At 43.0% G+C, this 21,061-nt stretch overlaps 1 protein-coding gene across 5 annotated transcripts in view; it reads left to right on the plus strand.

The window, feature by feature from the left end:
• MAPK6 (mitogen-activated protein kinase 6) overlaps positions 1 to 19,994 on the plus strand; it is a 56,711-nt gene extending 36,717 nt beyond the window's left edge. For all 5 annotated transcript variants that reach the window (XM_065559435.1, XM_042853921.2, XM_042853920.2 and 2 more), the window contains exons 2-6: positions 4,396 to 5,599; positions 7,321 to 7,465; positions 14,426 to 14,590; positions 16,723 to 16,924; positions 17,742 to 19,994. In XM_065559435.1, the coding sequence (XP_065415507.1) occupies positions 5,045 to 5,599; positions 7,321 to 7,465; positions 14,426 to 14,590; positions 16,723 to 16,924; positions 17,742 to 18,840 (2,166 nt within the window). In that variant the 5' untranslated portion in view covers positions 4,396 to 5,044 and the 3' untranslated portion in view covers positions 18,841 to 19,994. The remainder of the gene's footprint in view (positions 1 to 4,395; positions 5,600 to 7,320; positions 7,466 to 14,425; positions 14,591 to 16,722; positions 16,925 to 17,741) is intronic.
• The last annotated feature ends 1,067 nt before the right edge of the window (positions 19,995 to 21,061 follow it).

Raw genomic sequence — 21,061 nt, forward strand, 5'->3', positions numbered from 1 at the left:
GGCTGGCTCCAGGGTTTTGACCACCCCAAGCAGCCAAAAAAAAAAAAAATCCGTGATCTGCGGTGGCAGTTCGGCGGGAGGTCCTTCGCCCCGAGGCAGAGTGAGGGACCGTCCGCCGAACTGCTGCCGAACACCTGGACACGCCACCCCTTTCCGGAGCGGCCGCCCCAAGCACCTGCTTGACAAGCTGGTGCCTGGAGCCGGCCCTGTATCCTGCTGTTAATTGATTTATCTCATTAAACTGACCTCACACTTGGTAAAGCAACCCCCATCCTTTCATTTATTTATACCTGCTCCTGTATTTTTCATTTCATGCATCTGATGAAGTGGGTTCTAATCCATGAAAGCTTATGCCCAAATAAATTTGTTAGTCTCTAAAGTGCCACAAGGACTCCTCATTGTTTTTGCTGATAGGTTTCAGAATGGTAGCCATGTTAAGTCTATCTCTCCAGTGTTTTTTCATTCTTCCTTTTCAGGTAGCCTGACTTATATTTCCTTTGTTTTCATTTTAACAGAGTTCTTATGAAAATTGTCTTAGTGTGTCATGCAGAGGAAGGATATTGCATGACCGGATATGATATTTTTAATGGGATTAGGAATGAGACTTGGGGAGAGAAGGAATTCTTCTTCAACTTCCTTTTCACATAAAGTTAATACAGCTGCTTTTGCTGCTTTTTGACGTTCTTTAGTGTTGTCACGTCCGTGCAAACCATGAAATGATGATGGGAAGATAAGCAGATTTTGCTTGCTACCTCTGTTTCCTAGCTAAAGGACTGACCAAGTATCTTCTTTCCTATTCCTTTCCTGTTCAGTGAAACATACTAAAGTATGGACTCTGGACGCAGTATCAAACAGGGTTTGAGAGAGTCTATTGCCTGCACATAGAAAAAATCGGAGCAGTGACATGACAATGGCGTTACTTATGGGGGAAGAAAGACCCTAAAGAATGGAAATAATAAAATTTTAGGAGTACGTTGGATCTTGAGTTAATGAAAGATTTGAATGAATTAAAGTTTAAAAATGATCCTTCCATAACAATTTTAGAAATATATAAAGGAAAGGTAACCCTCAGTGAGTTGAATTGATTTGTGGGGAGTAATCTGACTGAGATTTCCTGTTAGATTGTGTAGATGAATTGCCTGTTGACAAAATGAAGCTGTCTTTGCAAATGACTGTCATTTTATTACTGATATACATCACAAATTCCTCTAAGGTAAAAGCAAATTGAATTAACAATCAAGGTGTTAGGAAGATAGTTGACTACACCATTAGGCCAATTAATACTAGAATATAACCTATTTCCTACATGTAAAAGGTGTCATCTCCATAGGAAAGGTCCTCATATATTCTGTTATAAACTAAAAATGGACTTTGGGGCACAAGAACTAGTGTTTAGAAATTTTACGTACAGCAGGTCAATTTTAGAGGGTTAACATAAATTATTGCTTGAATGATTTTTCAGTATTCCATTCAATTTATGAGCCCTAAAAAACACTTAATCTGTTTATGGTTAAGGTTGCTCAAATTCCTCAGAATTCACTAAAATAATTTTAAGGCTACACTCACACACCATACAATAGGTCATCAAAAACTAGCCCACCACTCTCTCAAAATTTAACTGCATCAATATATAAATACCTTCTAACTAGGGCTGTCGCATGATTACTTTTATTAATTGCACGATTAAAAAGAAAAAATACCATTCCAGAAGAATTGTGTCCATGCCGATGATGGATTCTGCTCGATAACGATCCAAAGCAGTGCGGACTGACGCATATTCATTTTCATCATCTGAGTCAGATGACCCCAGCAGAAGGTTGATTTTCTTTTTTGGCCGTTCTGTAGTTTCTGCATCGAAGTGTTGCCCTTTTAAGACTTCTGAAAGCATATGCCACACCTCATCCCTTCCAGATTTTGGACGGCACTTCAGATTCTTAAACCTTGGGTTGAGCTATCTTTAGAAATCGCACATTGGTACCTTCTGTGCATTTTGTCAAATCTTCAGTGAAAGTGTTCTTAAAATGAACAACGTGTGCTGGGTCATCATCCGAGACTGCTATAACATGAAATATATGGCAGAATGCGGATAAAACTAAGCAGGAGACATACAATTCTCCCCCAAGGAGTTCAGTCACAAATTTAATTATCACATTTTTTTAATGAGCATCATCAGCATGGAAGCATGTCCTCTGGAATGGTGGTTGTAGCACGAAGGGGCATACGAATGTTTAGCATATCTGGCACGTAAATGCCTTGAAATGCTGGCTATAAAAGTGCTATGCAAACGCCTGTTCTCACTTTCAGGTAGCACTGTAAATAAGAAGCGGGCAGCATTATGTCCCATAAATGTAAACAAACTTGTTTGTCTTAGTGATTGGCTGAACATGAAGTAGGGCTGAGTGGACTTGTAAGCGCTGAAGTTTTACATGGGGTTTTTTTTTAGTGCAATTATGTAACAAAAATCTATATTTCTAAGTTGCACTTCCATGATAAAGAGACTTCACCTCGTGCAAGTACTGTAGTGCATTGAAAAATACTATTTATTTTGTTTATCATTTTTACAGTGCAAATATTTGTAATAAAAATAATATAAAGTGAGCACTGTACACTTGGTATTTTGTGTTATAATTGAAATCAGTATATTTGAAAATGTAGAAAAACATCCAGAAATATTTAATACATTTCAACTGGTATTCTATTGTTGAGCAGTGCAATTAATCTCAAAAAAAATTTGAGTTAATTGCTTGAGTTAACTGCTATTAATCGACAGCCCTACTTCTAACACATTCAGTTCAGCGGTTGCAGTGCCTTTAATGCTCGGTACCGGGTTCCCAGTGGTGCTGTCCATACCGGGCCCGTACTCGGAAGGGGCTCATTATGCTTGCTAGGTATAGGCGTCATGGGAGTCTTTCGTTTGGGGAGGCTACACGAAAGCGCCCTAGAAATCCGGGGGGGGGGGGGAGGAGCTGCCGTTCCTGGACTGTTGCCTCTTCTCTCTCCTTCCCGCCCCACCCCTCCCCCCAGGCCCCTGCTGCCCACGACTCGCTCCTCTCCACTCCCTTCACTCGCCCTTGAGGCAGGAAAAAGTGATAGGGCCATGGTCCCCTGGTTCCCCCGTTCCAGTTCCCCTTATCTCTATATGTGAATACCATGTCAGATAGAAATTTCAATTGCTGTAAAAGATCCAATACATTGTAAGAGCCCAAGAAACATGAATGTGTCATCCAATGATCACACATTCCAAAAAGGCAAATGATACAAACGAGTAAGGGATGCTCCCGAGGGAATTCTGCACCAAAAAAATAAATACAAATTCTGTGCATAATATTTTAAAATTCTGCATATTTTATTTGTCAGTAAATGTGGATGCTCCAGTATGGCAGTGGGGAGCACAGGCCACTGGCTGCAGTGAGGTGGGAGATCACCCTGCAGCCTGCCCCACCCCCAACACACAGATTCAGCAGTGAGGCTGCACCCGACCTGACACAGCACAAGGGCTATGCATGTCCCAGAAACACCCTGGGGGCCCTGCCCCTCCACCCTAGGTGCACCAAGATACTAAAGAAGAGGGACAGCGTCTCTCATGCATGCCCAGCTCTGGCCCCCGATCCAGGTGTGCGGCAAGCATGCTCAGCCCACCAGGATCCAAGTGTGGATGGTCTTAGTGTGGGGAGATCCAGTTATGGGGTGAGAGGGTTCTGTGTGGGGCAATCTGGGTGCGGGTGGCTCGGTGGGGACTGGGTGAAGGGAGGGTTGGGTTAAGGGAGATCTGTGCGTGGGCTCGTTGCAGGGTTCTGAGTGCAGGGGGAATGGGAATCTGCAGGGGGGTCTGGATGAAGGTGGTTGGAGCTCAGAAGGAAGGGGTCTGGGTGTGGAGGAATGGGACTCGGCAGGTCTGGGTGTGGGGGCTCCGCGATGGGGTGGGGGGGAAGTGGGGCTCAGTGGGGTGGGGGTCTGGGTATAGGGGAAATGGGGCTCGGTGGGGTAAGGGTCTGAGTGCAACTGGTTGGGGCTCATTGGAGACTGGTCTTGGTGCAGGGTGGGAATCTGGGTGTAGGGGCTCAGCAGGGAGTCTGGAGGGGGGGGCTCAGTGAAGTGGGGGTTTGGGTACTTGGGGCTCGGTGGAGGGGTTCTGGGTGTGGAGGGGGGGAAGGCTAATGTCACTTCATCCTCAAAGAGCATAAAAAGTATGCATTATTTCTAGTTCTACAATTATGGTGGTGGTCCTTTTTGTGGTTACAGGTGATGTGCTCAAATAATGACCTACAACTTGTCTGAAGCAGTCTAAAAGACTTTTTTGTATAGAAACGCTGACCTATTTTCTTTCTTTCTTTTTTCTCTCTCTCTCTCTCTCTCTCTTTCTTTCTTTTTTTTTTTTATTTATTTCCCCTCCAGGTTGTCACGAAATAAAATGGATGGTAGCTTTGATTGTGATTGTGGTGAGCTGGAGCCACCTGATCATTAACAGAAGGCATCTTTTGTAAATCAAGATCTGCCAGTTTCCTGTTTAACTAGACTGTAAACAAAGGAGGAAGAAAAGGAAGAAAAAACATAGTGCTTACCAGCACCATAGAATGACGCTGCTCAGGACCAGTCCAACACTGAATGTATCTGCACTGTGAGGAGGAGGATGTTAATAGAAGTCTATTATGTGCATATTTATTCACATTTTTGTTAAATGTTACCCAGTTGCATGGTAGAGCTGAGTGCATAGTATGTCATTTCATTTCGTTTGAGTTTCTTGTGAGTATTTTCTTTAATGTCTGCAGAGATTCTGCACCTTTCTTGAACTATGAATGCTGCAATCTTTCTATCTTATGCTCAGTTTGAGTTATAGCGTTTGTCAGCTCTAAATTTAAGGGGACACAACAGGCCTGGTTGGCTAATAATGCAATGAGTGTGTCAGAAAAACATATTGCAGTCAAAGCCGAGTTTTTCTTCTCCCTTTCTGTAAGATCTTTCCTTCAGATACCAGTGGAAGAGTGTCTACATATTACAGAAGCTTGGTAGCTTAAGAGGAAAAAGAAACGTGAAGAATTTCAAAATGGCAGAAAAGTTTGAAAGTCTCATGAACATTCATGGTTTTGATCTGGGCTCTCGATATATGGACTTGAAACCACTGGGCTGTGGTGGAAATGGCTTAGTTTTTTCTGCTGTCGATAATGACTGTGATAAAAGAGTGGCTGTCAAGAAAATTGTCCTCACAGATCCTCAGAGTGTTAAACATGCTCTCCGTGAGATTAAAATTATTAGAAGACTTGACCATGATAACATTGTGAAAGTATTTGAAATTCTTGGTCCCAATGGAAGCCAGTTAACGGATGATGTGGGCTCCCTTACGGAACTGAACTGTGTTTACATTGTTCAAGAGTACATGGAGACCGATCTGGCTAACCTGTTAGAGCAGGGCCCTTTACTGGAAGAACATGCCAGGCTTTTCATGTACCAGCTGCTACGTGGGCTCAAGTATATTCACTCTGCAAATGTTCTGCACAGAGATCTCAAACCGGCTAATCTTTTCATTAATACTGAAGACTTGGTGCTGAAGATTGGCGACTTTGGTCTTGCACGGATCATGGATCCTCATTATTCCCATAAGGTTTGTGGAGAGATGGATTCACTTTTTAAAAAGTGATATCCCAATAGCCTATCCATCTTAGAATGGTCTCTCTTTGTCTAGGTACTTTAGTAGTATTTATCATTATAATATAAGTGCTTGATGGGCAGGGTTGGTGCAAGAGGAAAGTTTCTTAAGCCTATCCTGGATTGGTAACGGACTTTCCCTCACAGTATTTTACAAAGTTGTAGCATTTGCTGCTTGGCTAAGAACGCTGGCAGAGAGAGGCTATGTCTACACTGCGTACTTTTCAACGGCGCAGCAGTGTAGCTGCAGCCGCGCCATTGTAAGGTGCGCTGTGTAGCTCTCTCCCAGCGGCATAATAGAGCCACCTCCAACAAGGAGTGATAGCTTTGTCGCTGAGAGTGCAGCTCCCACCGATGAAACGCTGTCCACCCTGGCACTATTGTCGTTAAAACATTTGTCATTGGGGGAGGGGGAGTGTTTTTTTTCCACACCTCCTGAGTGACACACATTTTGATGAAAGTGCTAGTGTAGGCATAGCCCAAGTTAAAATGTCATTATCTCCGTAGGCGGGCATTAATGGCTGCTAGTGTACCATGAATGTCTTGCCTTCAGCCCCAAAAACATTGAGATTTTTCACCTCTGATGGCTTTGTATCTCATCTGGTCTCTTGAAAGTTCTGAGCATGCTACTTTAGTTAACTAAGGCCTTGGCTACGCTGGCGCTGTACACAGCTGCAACTTGCTGCGCTCAGGGGTGTGAAAACACACACACACACACCCCCGGAGCTCAGCGATTACAGCGCTGTAAAGCGCCAGTGTAATCAGAGCCTGCAGCGCTGCAAGCTATTCCCCTCGGAGAGGTGGAGTACTTACAGCGCTGCGATCTTGCAGCGCTGGCGGCGCAACTACACTCGCGCTTCACAGTGCTGCCGCGGCAAGCGCTGCCACGGCAGCGCTGGGAAGTCCTGAGTGTAGCCAAGGCCTAATTTACTTGGGAGATAATCCAGAGTTGCAGTGTTTAAAATTTTGGCAGATGCAGTGGATGAGAGCGCTGCCTTTTTTTTTTAATCCTCATAAATTTAATATTTTGGGGGCAGGTTCGGCCCTCAGACAATTTGTTTACTTCCAGGGGGAGATTGCATGCACATAACCAGGAAGGGAATTTAACTCTGAGTATTTATAAAAGCAGTATTTAGATGAACAAATGCACAACTTAAGTTTTAAGAGCAATGCATAGATGTAGAATTACAGGAACTTTAGATTATTTTAAAATATCTGTGCATCCCCAGTGTACAAATGTGACGACTCATTGGGATTTATTAGTATAGTGTGATCTTCCTGTTTCTTGTTTCATGTCTCAGAAGGGATTTGTTTATTATCTCCATTAACTGGACGTTTGGAAATAAGGAACTTTTAGGAGCTATAACTCAATTGTAAATCAAGTTGCAAGTGATTGATTAAATACAATCACCATTTGACTTAACTCTGTTTTAAAGGTTGTTGTATAAAATAGCCCTTTCAAGATCAAACTTGGAGCTCATTGCAAACAGTATTTAAACTTGTTTAGTGTGCTTATAAAATATACAGTATTGGTATGCATGGTACACTAAATGTAACCGGTAGGACGATATATGTGATCAAATGGTGTAATAATGTCTTTATCTCTGGAGGCTTGGATTAAAATTATTTTTTTTGTCTTAAAGAAATCTTATTTGCATATTCTTTTTTCTTCCTTAGGGCCATCTTTCTGAGGGATTGGTTACTAAATGGTACAGATCACCCCGTCTCTTACTTTCTCCTAACAACTACACTAAAGCCATTGACATGTGGGCTGCAGGTTGCATCTTTGCTGAAATGCTGACTGGGAAAACCCTCTTTGCAGGTTGGTAGCATACTGATTGTCATTCACCCAGGCATACCAGCTGCTGCTGGGGCAGTCTTGTCCCATCCCACCCTGCAGCAGCAGGAGTTTGGGGGGGAAGCTCAGGGCTGGGGCGTGGGGAGGTGCTTACCTGGGGGAGCTCCCCGGAAGGACGAGAGGAACTCCCCTCCCTCAGCTCTTCCTCGCTCCATGGGCTGTCTCTGCCGGCAGACACCGCCCCCACAGCTCCCATTGGCCACAGTTCCCAGCCAATGGGAGCTGCAGAACTGGGCTCGGGGCGGGGCGGAGGCAGCATGTGGTACTCAAGAACAGGGTAGGGAGCCTGCCCCAGCCTCGCCAACCCTCCCTCCCCCCCCCAAGTACCCGCGGTGCCCCCGGCTGCCTCCCCCCCACCCCAGCACACCTGTCACCCCCCTCGTCCATGCGCCTCTGCCCCCTCCCCCAGCACCTTTGGTGCCCCCTGGTTGGTCCCCCCAAGCTGCCCCCACCCCAAGTTTTAATCAGGGGTATGTAGTAAAAGTCATGGACAGGTCATGGGCCGTGAATGTTTACAGCCCGTGACCTGTCCGTGACTTCTACTAAAAATACCTGTGACTAAAACGTAGCCTTATTTATAACCCACTTCCTGTGCTCTATTGGTGCAGAAAGGACATTGTTTAGATAGGATATGTCCCTTTGAATTTAATGGGGTTCACAGCCCTTATGAGTTTGTGGTTGTGCCAGCAAAACTTGTAACCTCCATTAATGTTTCTGATCACATGGGATGCAAACTACTTCTCTCCCTGAGGACTACACTAACGCAGGAGTTAACTTCTGTCAGTATAACTAACGTGTACAATTAATTAAATACAGGTCTCACAAAAGTACAAGCAAAATCCATTCAGCTGTTTGAGTTAGGAGTGTGACAAGTTTTCCATACACTTAAAATAATAATAATGGGAATTTCCTTACAGCATTATTATTAACTTCAGGCATCAATATAAAAGTTAAGTTGAGAGCATTTTGTGCTTTAAAATGCCATTAATTGGATGTCATATCTTTGAAAATCGCTAGGAACTTGAAGTTACATAGAGATCTGCCTCTCTCCAGAAGTTTGTCCTGGAATTAATAGATGTATTAAATCTTCCAGTGAGCACTGAGAAGTGGGTACTGAAGTGTCTCTTGGAAGCAAAATATTTAATACTCAAAAAATGGAAATATAATGTGCCTCTAGCTTATTGAGAATGAGTGAAAGAAATGTAGCATTTTTTCCACCAGAGCTGTCTAAGTCAGTAACAAAAAGTCCTGAAATTTGGCGCTATGCGTGCATTGATGCAGTTCTAATATAGCACAAACATAGAATCTCTGTATATTAAAAACGTAATCTAAAAATATTTTAGTAGCAATGTTGCATCACTAGCATTTAGATTACATTTTTAATATACATTGATCCTAGGATTATGCTCTGGCCCTTTTTTATGTCAAAACTATTACATAAATAAAAGCATAAAGCCATGTACTCGTATGCTTCCATTCTTTTGTCTTGATGTCTTTCATAATGGTAGCTTAATTTTACATCTTCGTTCCATTGTCTGTTCAATTTTTCTTGAAAAATCCAAGGACAAACCATGTATATTTGTAGTTTCAATTTCAGCCTTAAGCTGGCCTCAGAACACTTATCACCTATGGATTATAGACCGCCTCCACTTTACTTTATCTGTCCACCCTAACTTATTTACATCTTCCTTATGGGCTACAAACCACTTCTTGCCTCACTCCACATTCTGCTTACTGACCAATGAACCAAACCTCATTGCATATGGGCCAGACGACTCTACTTTGCTTCAGAACACCCTACCCCTTCCCCACTTGGCTAGATGACACTGTCTTGCATTTTGTCTTTTGTATCATGCTTTCCTCCTCCACTGTCTATGGACTGGCAAGATCAATCTACTCTACCCTCCATAGAGAGAGTTTTTCAGCTGTTCACATTTGTTTTGCCCTCTAGACGTGGTTGGAAATCATGCCATCCCATTACAGACAGATTCACCATTGCACACACTATGCCCATAGACTGAGACTTGTTCTTTATCTTGGACTGATTTGATTTAATATCAAGATTGAGTATTAATCCAGACATTTATTTTATTACATGAAAAGAGTGGGCTAAAAAAAGTATTTAGATTAAAGCTTGGCTGTTATGTATCTCTTAAAATGCTACAGTACAGCTTAATTTTAAGTGCCGAATGCATGGTAGCGTTCGGAGTGTGGGTGTGGGGGGGAGCACTCGGCAGGGGGTTGAGGTGCGGGGGGCTCAGGGCAGCGGGTGGGGATGTGGATGATGCAGGAGTCAGGGCTGGGAGCATGGGGGGGTGCAGGAGTCAGGGTTGGGTGACGTGAGGGGCTCAGGGCAGGGGGTTGGGATGTGTATGTAGAGGAGAAGTCCTGGGGGGGCGGGGGCTTGGGGCTGGGCTGGGACAGTCCCAGTTGCAGCCGGGTTACCTGGATGGGTCCCTGCCTCACGCTGTTCCTGCTCCTGGCAAGGGAGCTGTGGGCCAGCTATGTGGGGGCACTGCATATGCAGGCAAATGGGGCGGCGGCAGAAGACCCTCTGGCCTGCCACTCCCTTCCCCTTCCTCCCCGAAGGGCCGCAGCTGTGCATGCCGCAGGGACGAGACGTGCCTGTAGTGCCCTGGTATCCAGCCACAGTGGTGAGAGAGGGACAGCAGGACAGGCTGGGACGCGGACACCTCCACCGCGCCTCCCACGGCCCCTTTCACTTGCCTGAGTGCATGCTGCTTAGTCCGGTGCACGGGGCCGCCTGCAGGAGAGTTCTGGCAGCCAGCAGGACCCCAGCTGGGAGCGTGCCACGCGCCGTGCCTCCAGCCGCAGCGCAGCGTCTCAGCGTTGGCTGACTCCAAGCATGCACGCTCCACCTTACTTTCCCTTCTAGGGGCCGGCAGCCGGAACCCCAGATCAGTGGCGGGCTGAGCGGGGCCGGCGGCCGGGACCCCAGAACAGCGGCGGGCTGAGCGGCTCAGCCTGCTGCTGGTCTGGAGTTCGGGCTGCCAGCTCCTGCCAGCTGGGGTTCCAGCTGCTGGTCCCGCTCAGCCCACTGCTGTCCCGGGGTTCCGTCCATCCAGACCAGCAGCAGGCTGAGCGGGACCGGCGGCCGGGATCCTGGGCTGGCAGCGGGCTGAGCAGTGCCGGGGCCCTGCTCAGCCCGCTGACAGTCTGGGGTTCCGGCCACCAGCTCCTGCCAGCCGGGGTCTCAGCCGCCAGCTTCGCTCAGCCCGCTACCGGCCTAGGGTTCCCTTCACCCAGGCTGAGCGGGGCCGGTGGCCCAGACCTCGGCGTGCCATTAAAAATTGGCTCACATGCCACCTTTGGCATGCATGCGGTAGGTTGCAGACTCCTGCTCTTTCATATTTACTAGGTATAACAAAAAATATAGGATGCATTTACATTGGGGATGCACAGAGTTGGCTGCATTAATGAGAGCTTAATGCTGTTGTCTGTTTGTAGTCTGCTAAGAGGTGGTTTCCTAGAAAAGCCAATGACTTCTAATGAAAAATGTCACTGTAGCTGGAAAGAGGAGTGTGTGTTGTACAGTATTGTAAAGTTCATCTTGTGAAATTGCTTGTGCTGTGAGGGTAACTGCAAAAGGCTTATACAGTTTTTTTCTCTCTCTAATACAGTAATGTCCAAATTAAAACCACTACAAGCCAAACTTCCAAAAGTGCTTAATGCCCACGACTGGGACCAAATTTTTGAGAGAGCTAATTGTTCTCAATGGAAAATTGTTGGCAGCTGAGCACTTTTAACAATTTGGCCACTTCATTTAGGTGTCTGAAGGGGAAGTAGCTGAGCCTGCTTGAAAATCTGACCCTAATGTCTTGGTAAAGACTTTTCTTTCTGGCACTGTGCAGTTTTGTCAGCAGGTGTGGGATTCCTGTATCTAACACATTCTGTGGCCGCAGGCTATACAAATGCATATTTGAGTCTCTTGTTTTGCCACCATGTAGGATACTTGTACATGTTTGGTGTCAGTTTAAAAAAGTTAAGAGTAAATCATAAGAAGGTGGAGTTGTAAGCCTGTATATCTGGAAACATACATTATCCGTCATCCAGACTTTTAAGTTTTGATTCAGCCTTTATAGGGAAAATCCCAAGTTCAGCATGTCTGTTTACATGTGATATCAGATAAAGAAGCAACTAGAAAAGACTCACGCTAAGTCCTAGTATCAGAGGGGTAGCTGTGTTAGTCTGAATCTGTAAAAAGCAACAGAGGGTCCTGTGGCACCTTTAAAACTAACAGAAGTATTGGGAGCATAAGCTTTCGTGGGTAAGAACCTCACTTCTTCAGATGCAAGTGAAGAAGTGAGATGACTTGCATCTGAAGAAGTGAGGTTCTTACCCACGAAAGCTTATGCTCCCAATACTTCTGTTAGTCTTAAAGGTGCCACAGGACCCTCTGTTGCTAAGTCCTAGTTCAGGAAGCTAATTTAGTATCATCTTAGTTTCCTGAAAAAGAGAGAAGTAAACTTTTAATGTCTTTAGATAAGTGGGAGGAGGGGAAAATCCAGAGGGGTATCTAACAGTTGTACTTAATGTTAATATCAAGACATATTAATTGATTTTTCTGATTGGAACACTGTTCTTCTGAGGTTTTCAATGTTCATTGCCTGTCTGTGCTTCCAAGTTATCCCTCAGAATCCTGCTTACTGGAAAGCAACTTCAATGAAAGAGGAAATAGTAGACATCCCAGAATATTTGGGGCTTGGGAAGAAAGTTGATTATAACTATAAAGGAATTTTTAGAAGGCTTTTTAAGAATAGGGTAAAATACAGAAGTAATATATTTTTAATAGCAGTTATACATTCACATTTCCAAGCAAATATTTAAACAATAAATAGTTCATCTTGAATGGGGAAAAGAGATCATCTTTCATTTTCTTAAGCAGATTCTTAAATAGACTGAGAAAGAATCAAAAGCAGCTGCTGCTCGTCAGCCCAGGCAAGCGAGGTACAGCCTAACTAAAGAATTCAGAAACTAATTCCCAAAAGCGACGTTTTTTGTATATATACAAATATGTTAAGGACAGTTAAGCATGTATACATTTAAATAAGCTAACATAACTCCACAAGAAGTGCTTGTGATTTGATTTAAATAAATTTGTCACTTCTATATCCCCCTTCCCCCCAATCTCCATAGTGAAATGTAATGCCAGAAAACGTAAATATGGGTGGGGCTCAAATTGTGGTTTAGGTAACTGTGCTTCAGGAAGCTGCCTTGTTACCATGGGAACTTACCATGCCCAGGAGTCATTTTGTGAAGATGTTGCTGTGGTAACCACAGCTCGGTGAGGCTGCAGCAGGACTGCAGCAGTTACGACCAGTTCTGACAGTGGGGCTGCAATGGGCTCCCTACCAGCACTGACAGTGGGACTAGATCCCTGCATGGTCAAGGGACCTTCGACTCCATGGCACAACATGCAGGGTGGCTGCTGTAGTCATCCCAGCTCAGTGCAGCAAGACCCCTAGCTAAGATTGCAAGGAGGAGGACAAGCCTGCAACCACAGGGCAGGCCACCTTCCTGGCTGGGGACAGCTCCTCATGCCACACGCCTGGTTGACAAGTGAGGGAGTGGGGCCATCACAGCAAAGCTGCAGAGCCAGTGACACCTAACTCCTGAAGGGGCAAGGTGCAGGGGAAGCTGCGGTCCTTTCATGGGAGAGCAGAGGCCCCTGGCCAGGACTATTAGGATGAGTCCCTTGCAGCAAGGGAGGCCACCCTGCTGATGAATGGTTCCTGTTGGGGTTCTCCTCCTCCTTGCAGTCCTGGCCAGCAGTCAGTGTTCTGTCTCCCTCTTGCACCTTGTGCCTAAAGGGATCAGGTGTCAGCGGCACTGCATCAGTGCAAGGTATCCTCTGCGGATCTGCTCACTCCCTCATCAGCTGGGAGTGTGTGGGGGCTGTCCTGCGTAGGAGCCATTCACAGTGGGGCAGCCTCCCCTGTGGCATGGGTCTTGCAGTCCTGGCTGGGAGTGTCTGATCTGTACCGCCAGGACCCACTTGCTCACTTCCATGACAGCAGGGCTGCAAAAGGCTCCCTGCATAGCCAGGGTGTTGCTGACACCTGACCCAAACTGTGAAGGTGCGGGAGGGAGGGTGCAGGGCAGAGCAGAGATCCTGGCCAGGACTGCGAGGAGGATGAGTCCCTGGGCCTGGCCGCAGGGGGGCCACCCTACTACTGAATGGCTCCTGCTAGGGGTTTATCGTCATCGTCCTCACAGTCATGGCCAGCTGGTCAGTGGAAAAGCTCCCTTCTAATTTAGTAAATGTTTTGTGTTTATGCCTGCTGTCCCATATTTATAGGCTTGGTTTTTGAATAGTCTTCTTAAAGGCAGTGTTGCATGGCTGCCTTTTTAATATGCATAAGTACACTTCATTAAGTATTTTAACTATTTTAAATGTTAATACTGCACTTCAAAAATAAAAAACAATATTTGTACGAATTTTATGTGGAACACTTTTTTTAATCAACTGCTATTTGATGTATTGTAATAGTATTCCTGACATTACTGCAAGATTTCAGTTCCGAATTGTACTTCAAATGGATCAATTGGTGGGTCCGTGAATTACGTTAAAGTAATTAAAAGCTGAGATGAATCATCACTGTTCTGATGGTAGAGGAGCACGGAACCTAAAGTGCTCCAGATATTGAATGAATTATTGAGTAAGCAAAATGGAACAGCTGGAGGGGGCAGGATATTGGCAAAAAACAAGTGGTGAGCCATATTCTTGGAGTTTGATGTACAGAAATTTAAGACTCTGTAAAACATAATAGGCTAATATCTAGCCATACAACACTAATTCCTTGTGGGTGTACTAAACTACTTTTGAGCTCATGTGTTTGTCAGAAATTAAAGAAAGTTGTCTGGAACATAACTGACTTCTTGTCTTGTCTGCTTAACTTTTAGGTGCACATGAACTTGAACAGATGCAGCTGATTTTAGAGTCAATTCCTGTTGTGCATGAGGAGGACCGTCAGGAGCTTCTCAGTGTAATCCCAGTTTACATTAAAAATGATATGACTGAGCCGCACAAACCTTTAACACAGCTGCTTCCAGGCATCAGTCCTGAAGGTAAGTGGTTCTGAAAAAAATCTAATTTTAGTCCCTGTAAATTAAAAACCTTACAAATCATAGCTGACAACTTTACAGTGAACATTTCTGGCACCAACTTGGTTATGTATTAAGCATGTTTTCATGGATGGCAGGGTCGATACTATATATGACGTCACGTGTTTGACTCCTGGTCATTCTCCAGAATAGGAATTTTGTGGAGGCAGTTGTTTCCAGCCCTTGTGAGAAATGGAGCATCTTGTATCACTTTATAGCAGTAGTTCCCAAACTTTAACAACCTGTGAACCCCTTTCAATAAAATGTCAAGTCTCGCGAACCCCCTCCTAAAAATGAATATTTCCAGGTATTTTCTCCTTTACCTGAGAATAAATTATAAAAGCAGTGATCTTGGAAAGATGAAAATTTGTTTTTATGACATGCTTATTACACACTATTAGTAATTATTATTTATCATTACAGTATTTTTATTACATTATGAAAATGGCAACATTCTTCCAAGATCTCACTTTCGTAGCTTGTATCACTTTGAATAAGCCTGTTATAAAACAAGGCTCCTATGTTTCATCAAGGAGTATCAGATGTGAAACAGCATGAAGATATTTAAGAAGCCAACTCAAGGAGTTCCTCCTACACAAGCATTCGGGCCTTGAGCAGTCCAGGCAAACAACGCATGTTACAACAAAGCTTAAACTTGTTCTTCATAATAATTTTAAAAACACCCCTAGCTGCCTATTTAATTTTAAAAACAGCAAAAAATATCCATCTCCCTTTCCATTTCTTACACTCAGATTTAAACTTCAAGACTCCTTGTAATAGATACGCTTGCTTTGATCTGCTTAGCTCTTGGAAGTCCAGGGGCTCCGGGCTGCTGTTCACTTGCTGCCCGGGGTCCCTAGGGACAGCTCTGTCCGCCATTAGGGAATTTTTCCCTGAGAATCCCCTGTAACATTTTTTCAACCCCCAGGGGTTCACAAACCCCAGTTTGGGAACCACTGCTTTATAGCTACTTCGTCAGTCCTAGAGGAGTGTTGCATGGCTTTGCAGGGAGCCGTAGAAAGAGGGGATATCTTTGTGACCGTTCAAATAATGCTGAGGGGTGGAGGGGGTTGTTGAGACGTTAATCCTCTAAGGATGTGAATGTGAGCATGTGAATGATGTAGTTGCTTCAGGAGTATACAGTAATTGCTCTGAAAACATTTTAGGCACTATTTTGTCAAAATAGAAAAGTTTTGGTTCAAGTATTCCTGCTTGAACAAAACATTTTGAAATTTTTTTTTTTTTTTTTTTTGACCATTACTGGGTAGAAGTCAGTGGCACTTGCTAACTTGATTTAGACCATACTAACTCGATTAACTTAAAACTAATAAGAAATTCTCTTTTAAAAATCACCACTTATTGCTGTATTCTGCCTTTCCAGATTTATAGTTACAGTCAATGTTCCCTCTAATTTTTTACATCCATGTGCGGAATGAATTTTATGTGCACCAATATGGAGGTGATGTGTGGTGGGGGTGGGGGCGAGGGGTTTGGAGTGTGGGAGGGGTCTCAGGGCTGGAGCAGAGGGTTGGGGTGCAGGGGGGATGAGGGCTCTGGCTGGGGGTGTGGGCTCTGGCTGGGGATGAGGGGTTTGGGGTGCATGAGGGGGCCCTGGGCTCGGGCAGAGGGTTGGGGTGCTGGGGATGTGAGCTCTGGTGGGGATGAGGGGGTTGGGGTGCCGGCTGCCCCAGTGCTGCGGTGGGGAGAGAGGACTCCCCCCCCAGCCCTCTCTTGCTGCAGCAGCCTGGGGCCAGGGAGAGGCACCTCTGCCTGGCTGTGGCAACTCTAGGGGCTGGGGCCAGGTGAGAAGTGCCTCTCCCTGCCTGCGCAACCCTTGATAGCTTGCTGCATGGCCACGCATCTTAGAGGGAACTTAGATTACAGTATAGATTTTTGTCCACATTGATTTTATCACCTGGTTGCTTTGTCTTAAAATCATTCTGTAGCCTTTAAGTCTCAATGTTTTCAACAGTCTTTGACCTAGACATACACGTGTAAAATAAAGCAGTGTGTTTATAATCCCCAAGTGTAATTGTTTCAGGAATAAAGATTTTCAGCTTCTAATTACTGATCACTGATGTGGTTTTACTCTCCAGCACTGGACTTCCTGGAGCAAATTTTGACATTTAGTCCCATGGATCGATTGACAGCAGAAGAAGCTTTGTCCCATTCTTATATGAGCATTTACTCCTTTCCAACGGATGAGCCCATTTCAAGTCATCCTTTTCACATTGAAGATGAGGTTGATGATATTCTGCTCATGGATGAAAGTCACAGCCATATTTATAATTGGGAAAGGTAAATTTATTCCAAATTTGTTTAGATATTAATTAATTGTCTTGTGCCGCTGAATCATGACCTCTTCCTTAAATCTAAAGTAAGAGGTTATATCTGAGATGCTATGAGTACATCACTTTAAGAGCAGTAGAACTCTGCAGAAAGCAGGAATAAGTATTCCCATGGTGAGAAGTCTTTCTTCCTCCTTCCCCCTCCACCTCCCCAGAAACCCCAATTGTATTTTAATTGATTTTTCTAAATTAACGTGAGGATATGAATTTTCCCACAGCTTGTCTCTGTAATTAGTCTTTATGCGCTTTATAATTGTCCGCTGCAATATAAAGCACAACAAAGACTGACTTGGATATGGTGATGTATGACTGTTTTTCAGTCTGCTAGGCTTTTAAGATTAATTTTTTTTAACTTTCTTCAGTAAGACAAATTGGTCCGGAATGCAAATTTTCCCTTCAGTAAATATGCTAGTAAAAGCATAGAATTGCAATAGTCATATTTAAAAATATCTTTACTTAAAATAGCATTTCTGATAGAAGAATATTTGTGGGAGGGATTCTTAATTTGGGTTAAATCTCATATTTTAGTGATTTATATTCTGGGATTTAAAATTATTAAAGACATGCATGTATAAATTACCATATTCAGGATGCATTTAAAAATCTAAAATACAGATACAACCCAGTTCAGTTAAGATATTACTTGCATATGTTGAATTGTAAATGGTCTAGCGGGTTTTTTTTTTTTTTTTTTTTTTGGTCTGGGATAATTTGTAATCAAGAAGGTTTATTTTCATTCACTAACTCTAGGAAATTAATTATTACAGATACCATGAAAGTCAGTTTTCAGATCATGACTGGCCTATTCATAATAACTTTGAAGCTGATGAAGTTCAGCGTGATCCAAGGGCTCTTTCTGATGTCACTGATGAGGAAGAAGTGCAAGTAGATCCTCGCAAATATTTGGATGGAGATCGTGAAAAGTATCTGGAGGATCCTGCTTTTGACACGCACTTCTCTACTGAGCCTTGCTGGCAATATCCCGATCACCATGAAAACAAGTACTGTGATCTGGAATGTAGCCACACTTGTAATTACAAAATGAGGTCATCTTCATACCTAGATAACTTAGTTTGGCGAGATAGTGAAGTTAACCATTACTATGAGCCCAAGCTTATTATAGATCTTTCTAACTGGAAGGAGCAGAGCAAAGAGAAGTCTGATAAGAAAGGCAAGTCAAAATGTGAAAGGAATGGATTGGTGAAAGCTCAGATAGCTCTTGAGGAAGCATCACAGCAGCTTGTTGAAAAAGAAAGGGAGAAGAATCAAGGGTTTGACTTTGATTCATTTATAGCAGGAACCATTCAACTTAGTTTACAACATGAGTCTACTGATGTTGATAAATTAAATGACTTGAATAGCTCAGTGTCCCAACTGGAATTGAAAGCCTTAATATCAAAGTCAGTAAGCAGAGAGAAACAGGAAAAAGGAATGGCCAACTTGGCACAGTTGGAAGCGCTGTACCAAACTTCTTGGGATAGCCAGTTTGTAAGTGATGGGGAGGAGTGCTTCCTCATAGATCAGTTTTGTTGTGAAGTCAGGAAAGATGAACAAATTGAAAAAGAAAACACTTACACCAGTTATTTGGACAAGTTCTTTAGTAAGAAAGAAGATACAGAAATGCTAGAAACTGAGCCAGTAGAAGATGGGAAGCTTGGGGAGAAGGAAAGAGAAGAGAGCTTTCTTAGTAACAGTGGGGAGTTTCTCTTTAACAAGCAGTTAGAGGCTATAGGTATCCCTCAGTTTCACAGTCCTGTTGGTTCACCACTTAAATCAATTCAGGCCACATTAACACCTTCTGCTATGAAATCATCTCCCCAAATTCCCCATAAAACATACAGCAGCATTCTGAAACATCTAAACTAAAACACTCAGCAGACATTTTTTTTGTATTCTTCATGAGATGTTTTTGTCTTTTTTTTTTTTTTATTACTAGTGTAAGTAATTTTTTTACTTGAATCAGATGGTGTAATTTTGGTATGGATTTCATTAGCTTTCTGTTTACCATCATTTTTACAATCCAGAATTAATTTCTATACATGAGTTAGTTTTTTGTTTTTAAACTGGCATGTCGTTTGCACACAAAATAAAAGAATAGAGCAGAATAATGCAAAATGTAGGAGGAAACAGAAAAAAATGCACTAAACCAAGTAAAAACATTCTGTCAGTAAAACAGTTGTCCATGTTTTGCAGAAAAAAGAATCTTGCCTTGAAATTTACACAGTGAGACTGTACATAATTGCATGAAAATATCTATTTTTCCCTGAAACATTTTTTCATTCGTGTATTAGTTTTTCATACTGTAAACATTTCTTAGACACATGATACCAGCAGCAACTGAAAATGAATGCAGAATTTGGTACGCATGTGTTATCTACCTCAAGGTAACAGCAGTATGTGGCAAAACATTAATCACCCATAGTGCTTCTCATTATGCACTTCTCTTTAGCCAGCATTATTATAGTAGCTATTTTTCCTGAAAAATCATTCAATATTTATAAATGTTCTGGTATGCATTCTTTATAGTGAAGTGTTAATATGTGGCACTTTTATTTATTTTAACAAATAAATGTTTTCTGTAATTACAGAAAGTCAACTTAATTTTTGAAGTTACTTGGCAGATAAGGTTTTTGTTTAGCACTATGGTTTATTGCCTACATAGCTGAATATATAATAACATTGGCTTATTCTGAGGCTGTCCAATACATCTATTTTTTTTAAGTTTTCATTTCAAGTAAAGCACTCACTGTGTATAGGAATTTGTAATTTGGGGGTGCTTGATCTCTCTACAAAAATTAGGAATTACTTTATTATAAAATGCTCCTAGAAATCTTAATTGTGTTCATTTTTTTTTTAATTTTGTAACGTTAGTTGTGTGCATGGAAATAATTAAGGTACATTATTATTGTAGGTTAAAAGTTCTATATGGTGAGACATTTTGCTTTTACTGTATGTTTTTACCGAATAAATTCCCAGCCCCAAAACAAGCATGAATAAAATTAGGTTAAATGTAGCATGTAGCATCTTGGTCTTCTGGAAATTTATTTTACCTTCTGTTTTTTTTTTTTGTTTTTTGTTTTTTTTGGGATACTGTATGTATTTTTGGCTCCCCTGTTTAAAGAAAGACAAATAAAACATGGCCAGCAAAAAATGACTCTTGTTTCACTACTTGTACAATGTCACCATTTATATTGTGGCCTGTGTGCCTGCCCCCAGTTTTAAATGGTTTCTGTTGCACCCTCAGCCTATGATAACTTGAGTGTTGCCCAGATAGAAAACAAAACTCCCTTTGTAGTGGAAACAAACCCTAGGTGATGTATTACCGGATCTCCTACTGTAGCAGTATCCTGTAATATTACATTTATGAAGGTCACAAATGTGCTGTAATTGAGACTATAATGTTTGGAGGCAGATGAGTAGTAGCTTCTATACATCCGATCAATGAAAATTCAGTTATTGTGGGTGAAGATCTTTAATTTATAAATAAGCATTACTGCTTTCATTGGCCGCACACAGCAACAAAACAGCATGGTTATGAGCATAATGTTCCAAGAGTACCAGCAAATTTGCAAGGTACCCGTTCTCTTTTGGCCACTGCTTGGAGCCCTGCTTATACAGGGTCAGATTATGCCCTCCTATTCCACATATATAAATAGGTCACATGGTGGGGAAGGAAGGGGCTCCTCATGTCCTGCCCTATCACCATAGCCTATGCTCCCTGAAGCGCATAGGCATAGGGAAGAAATTAAGCCATGTCTGCCCCAAATGCATGGGACAGCAAAATTGGCTAGATTGACTAGAGTATGTGGCCTGAAAGCTAGTCCTACCTGCAGGTCTGGCATGATGTACCCTCAACATGGCACAAATGAGCATTGTTTTACAAATTGTTAGGATCTAGGCATCTAGCCCTTTTGCAACTGCATATCAAATAGGCAGCACTTCATAATGTGTATGTGGAGAGAACTAACATGGCGTTGATGCTGTAGCCTTAGCCCTTCTCCCAAATCTCTCCACCCTTCTGTAGGGGGTTATCCAGTCCCATCTGCAGAGCTCCTCAAACGATGGAGCAACAAGCTGAACATGTCAG

This window comes from Chrysemys picta, chromosome 10, assembly GCF_011386835.1.
Source record: "Chrysemys picta bellii isolate R12L10 chromosome 10, ASM1138683v2, whole genome shotgun sequence".
NCBI lineage: Eukaryota > Metazoa > Chordata > Testudines > Emydidae > Chrysemys > Chrysemys picta.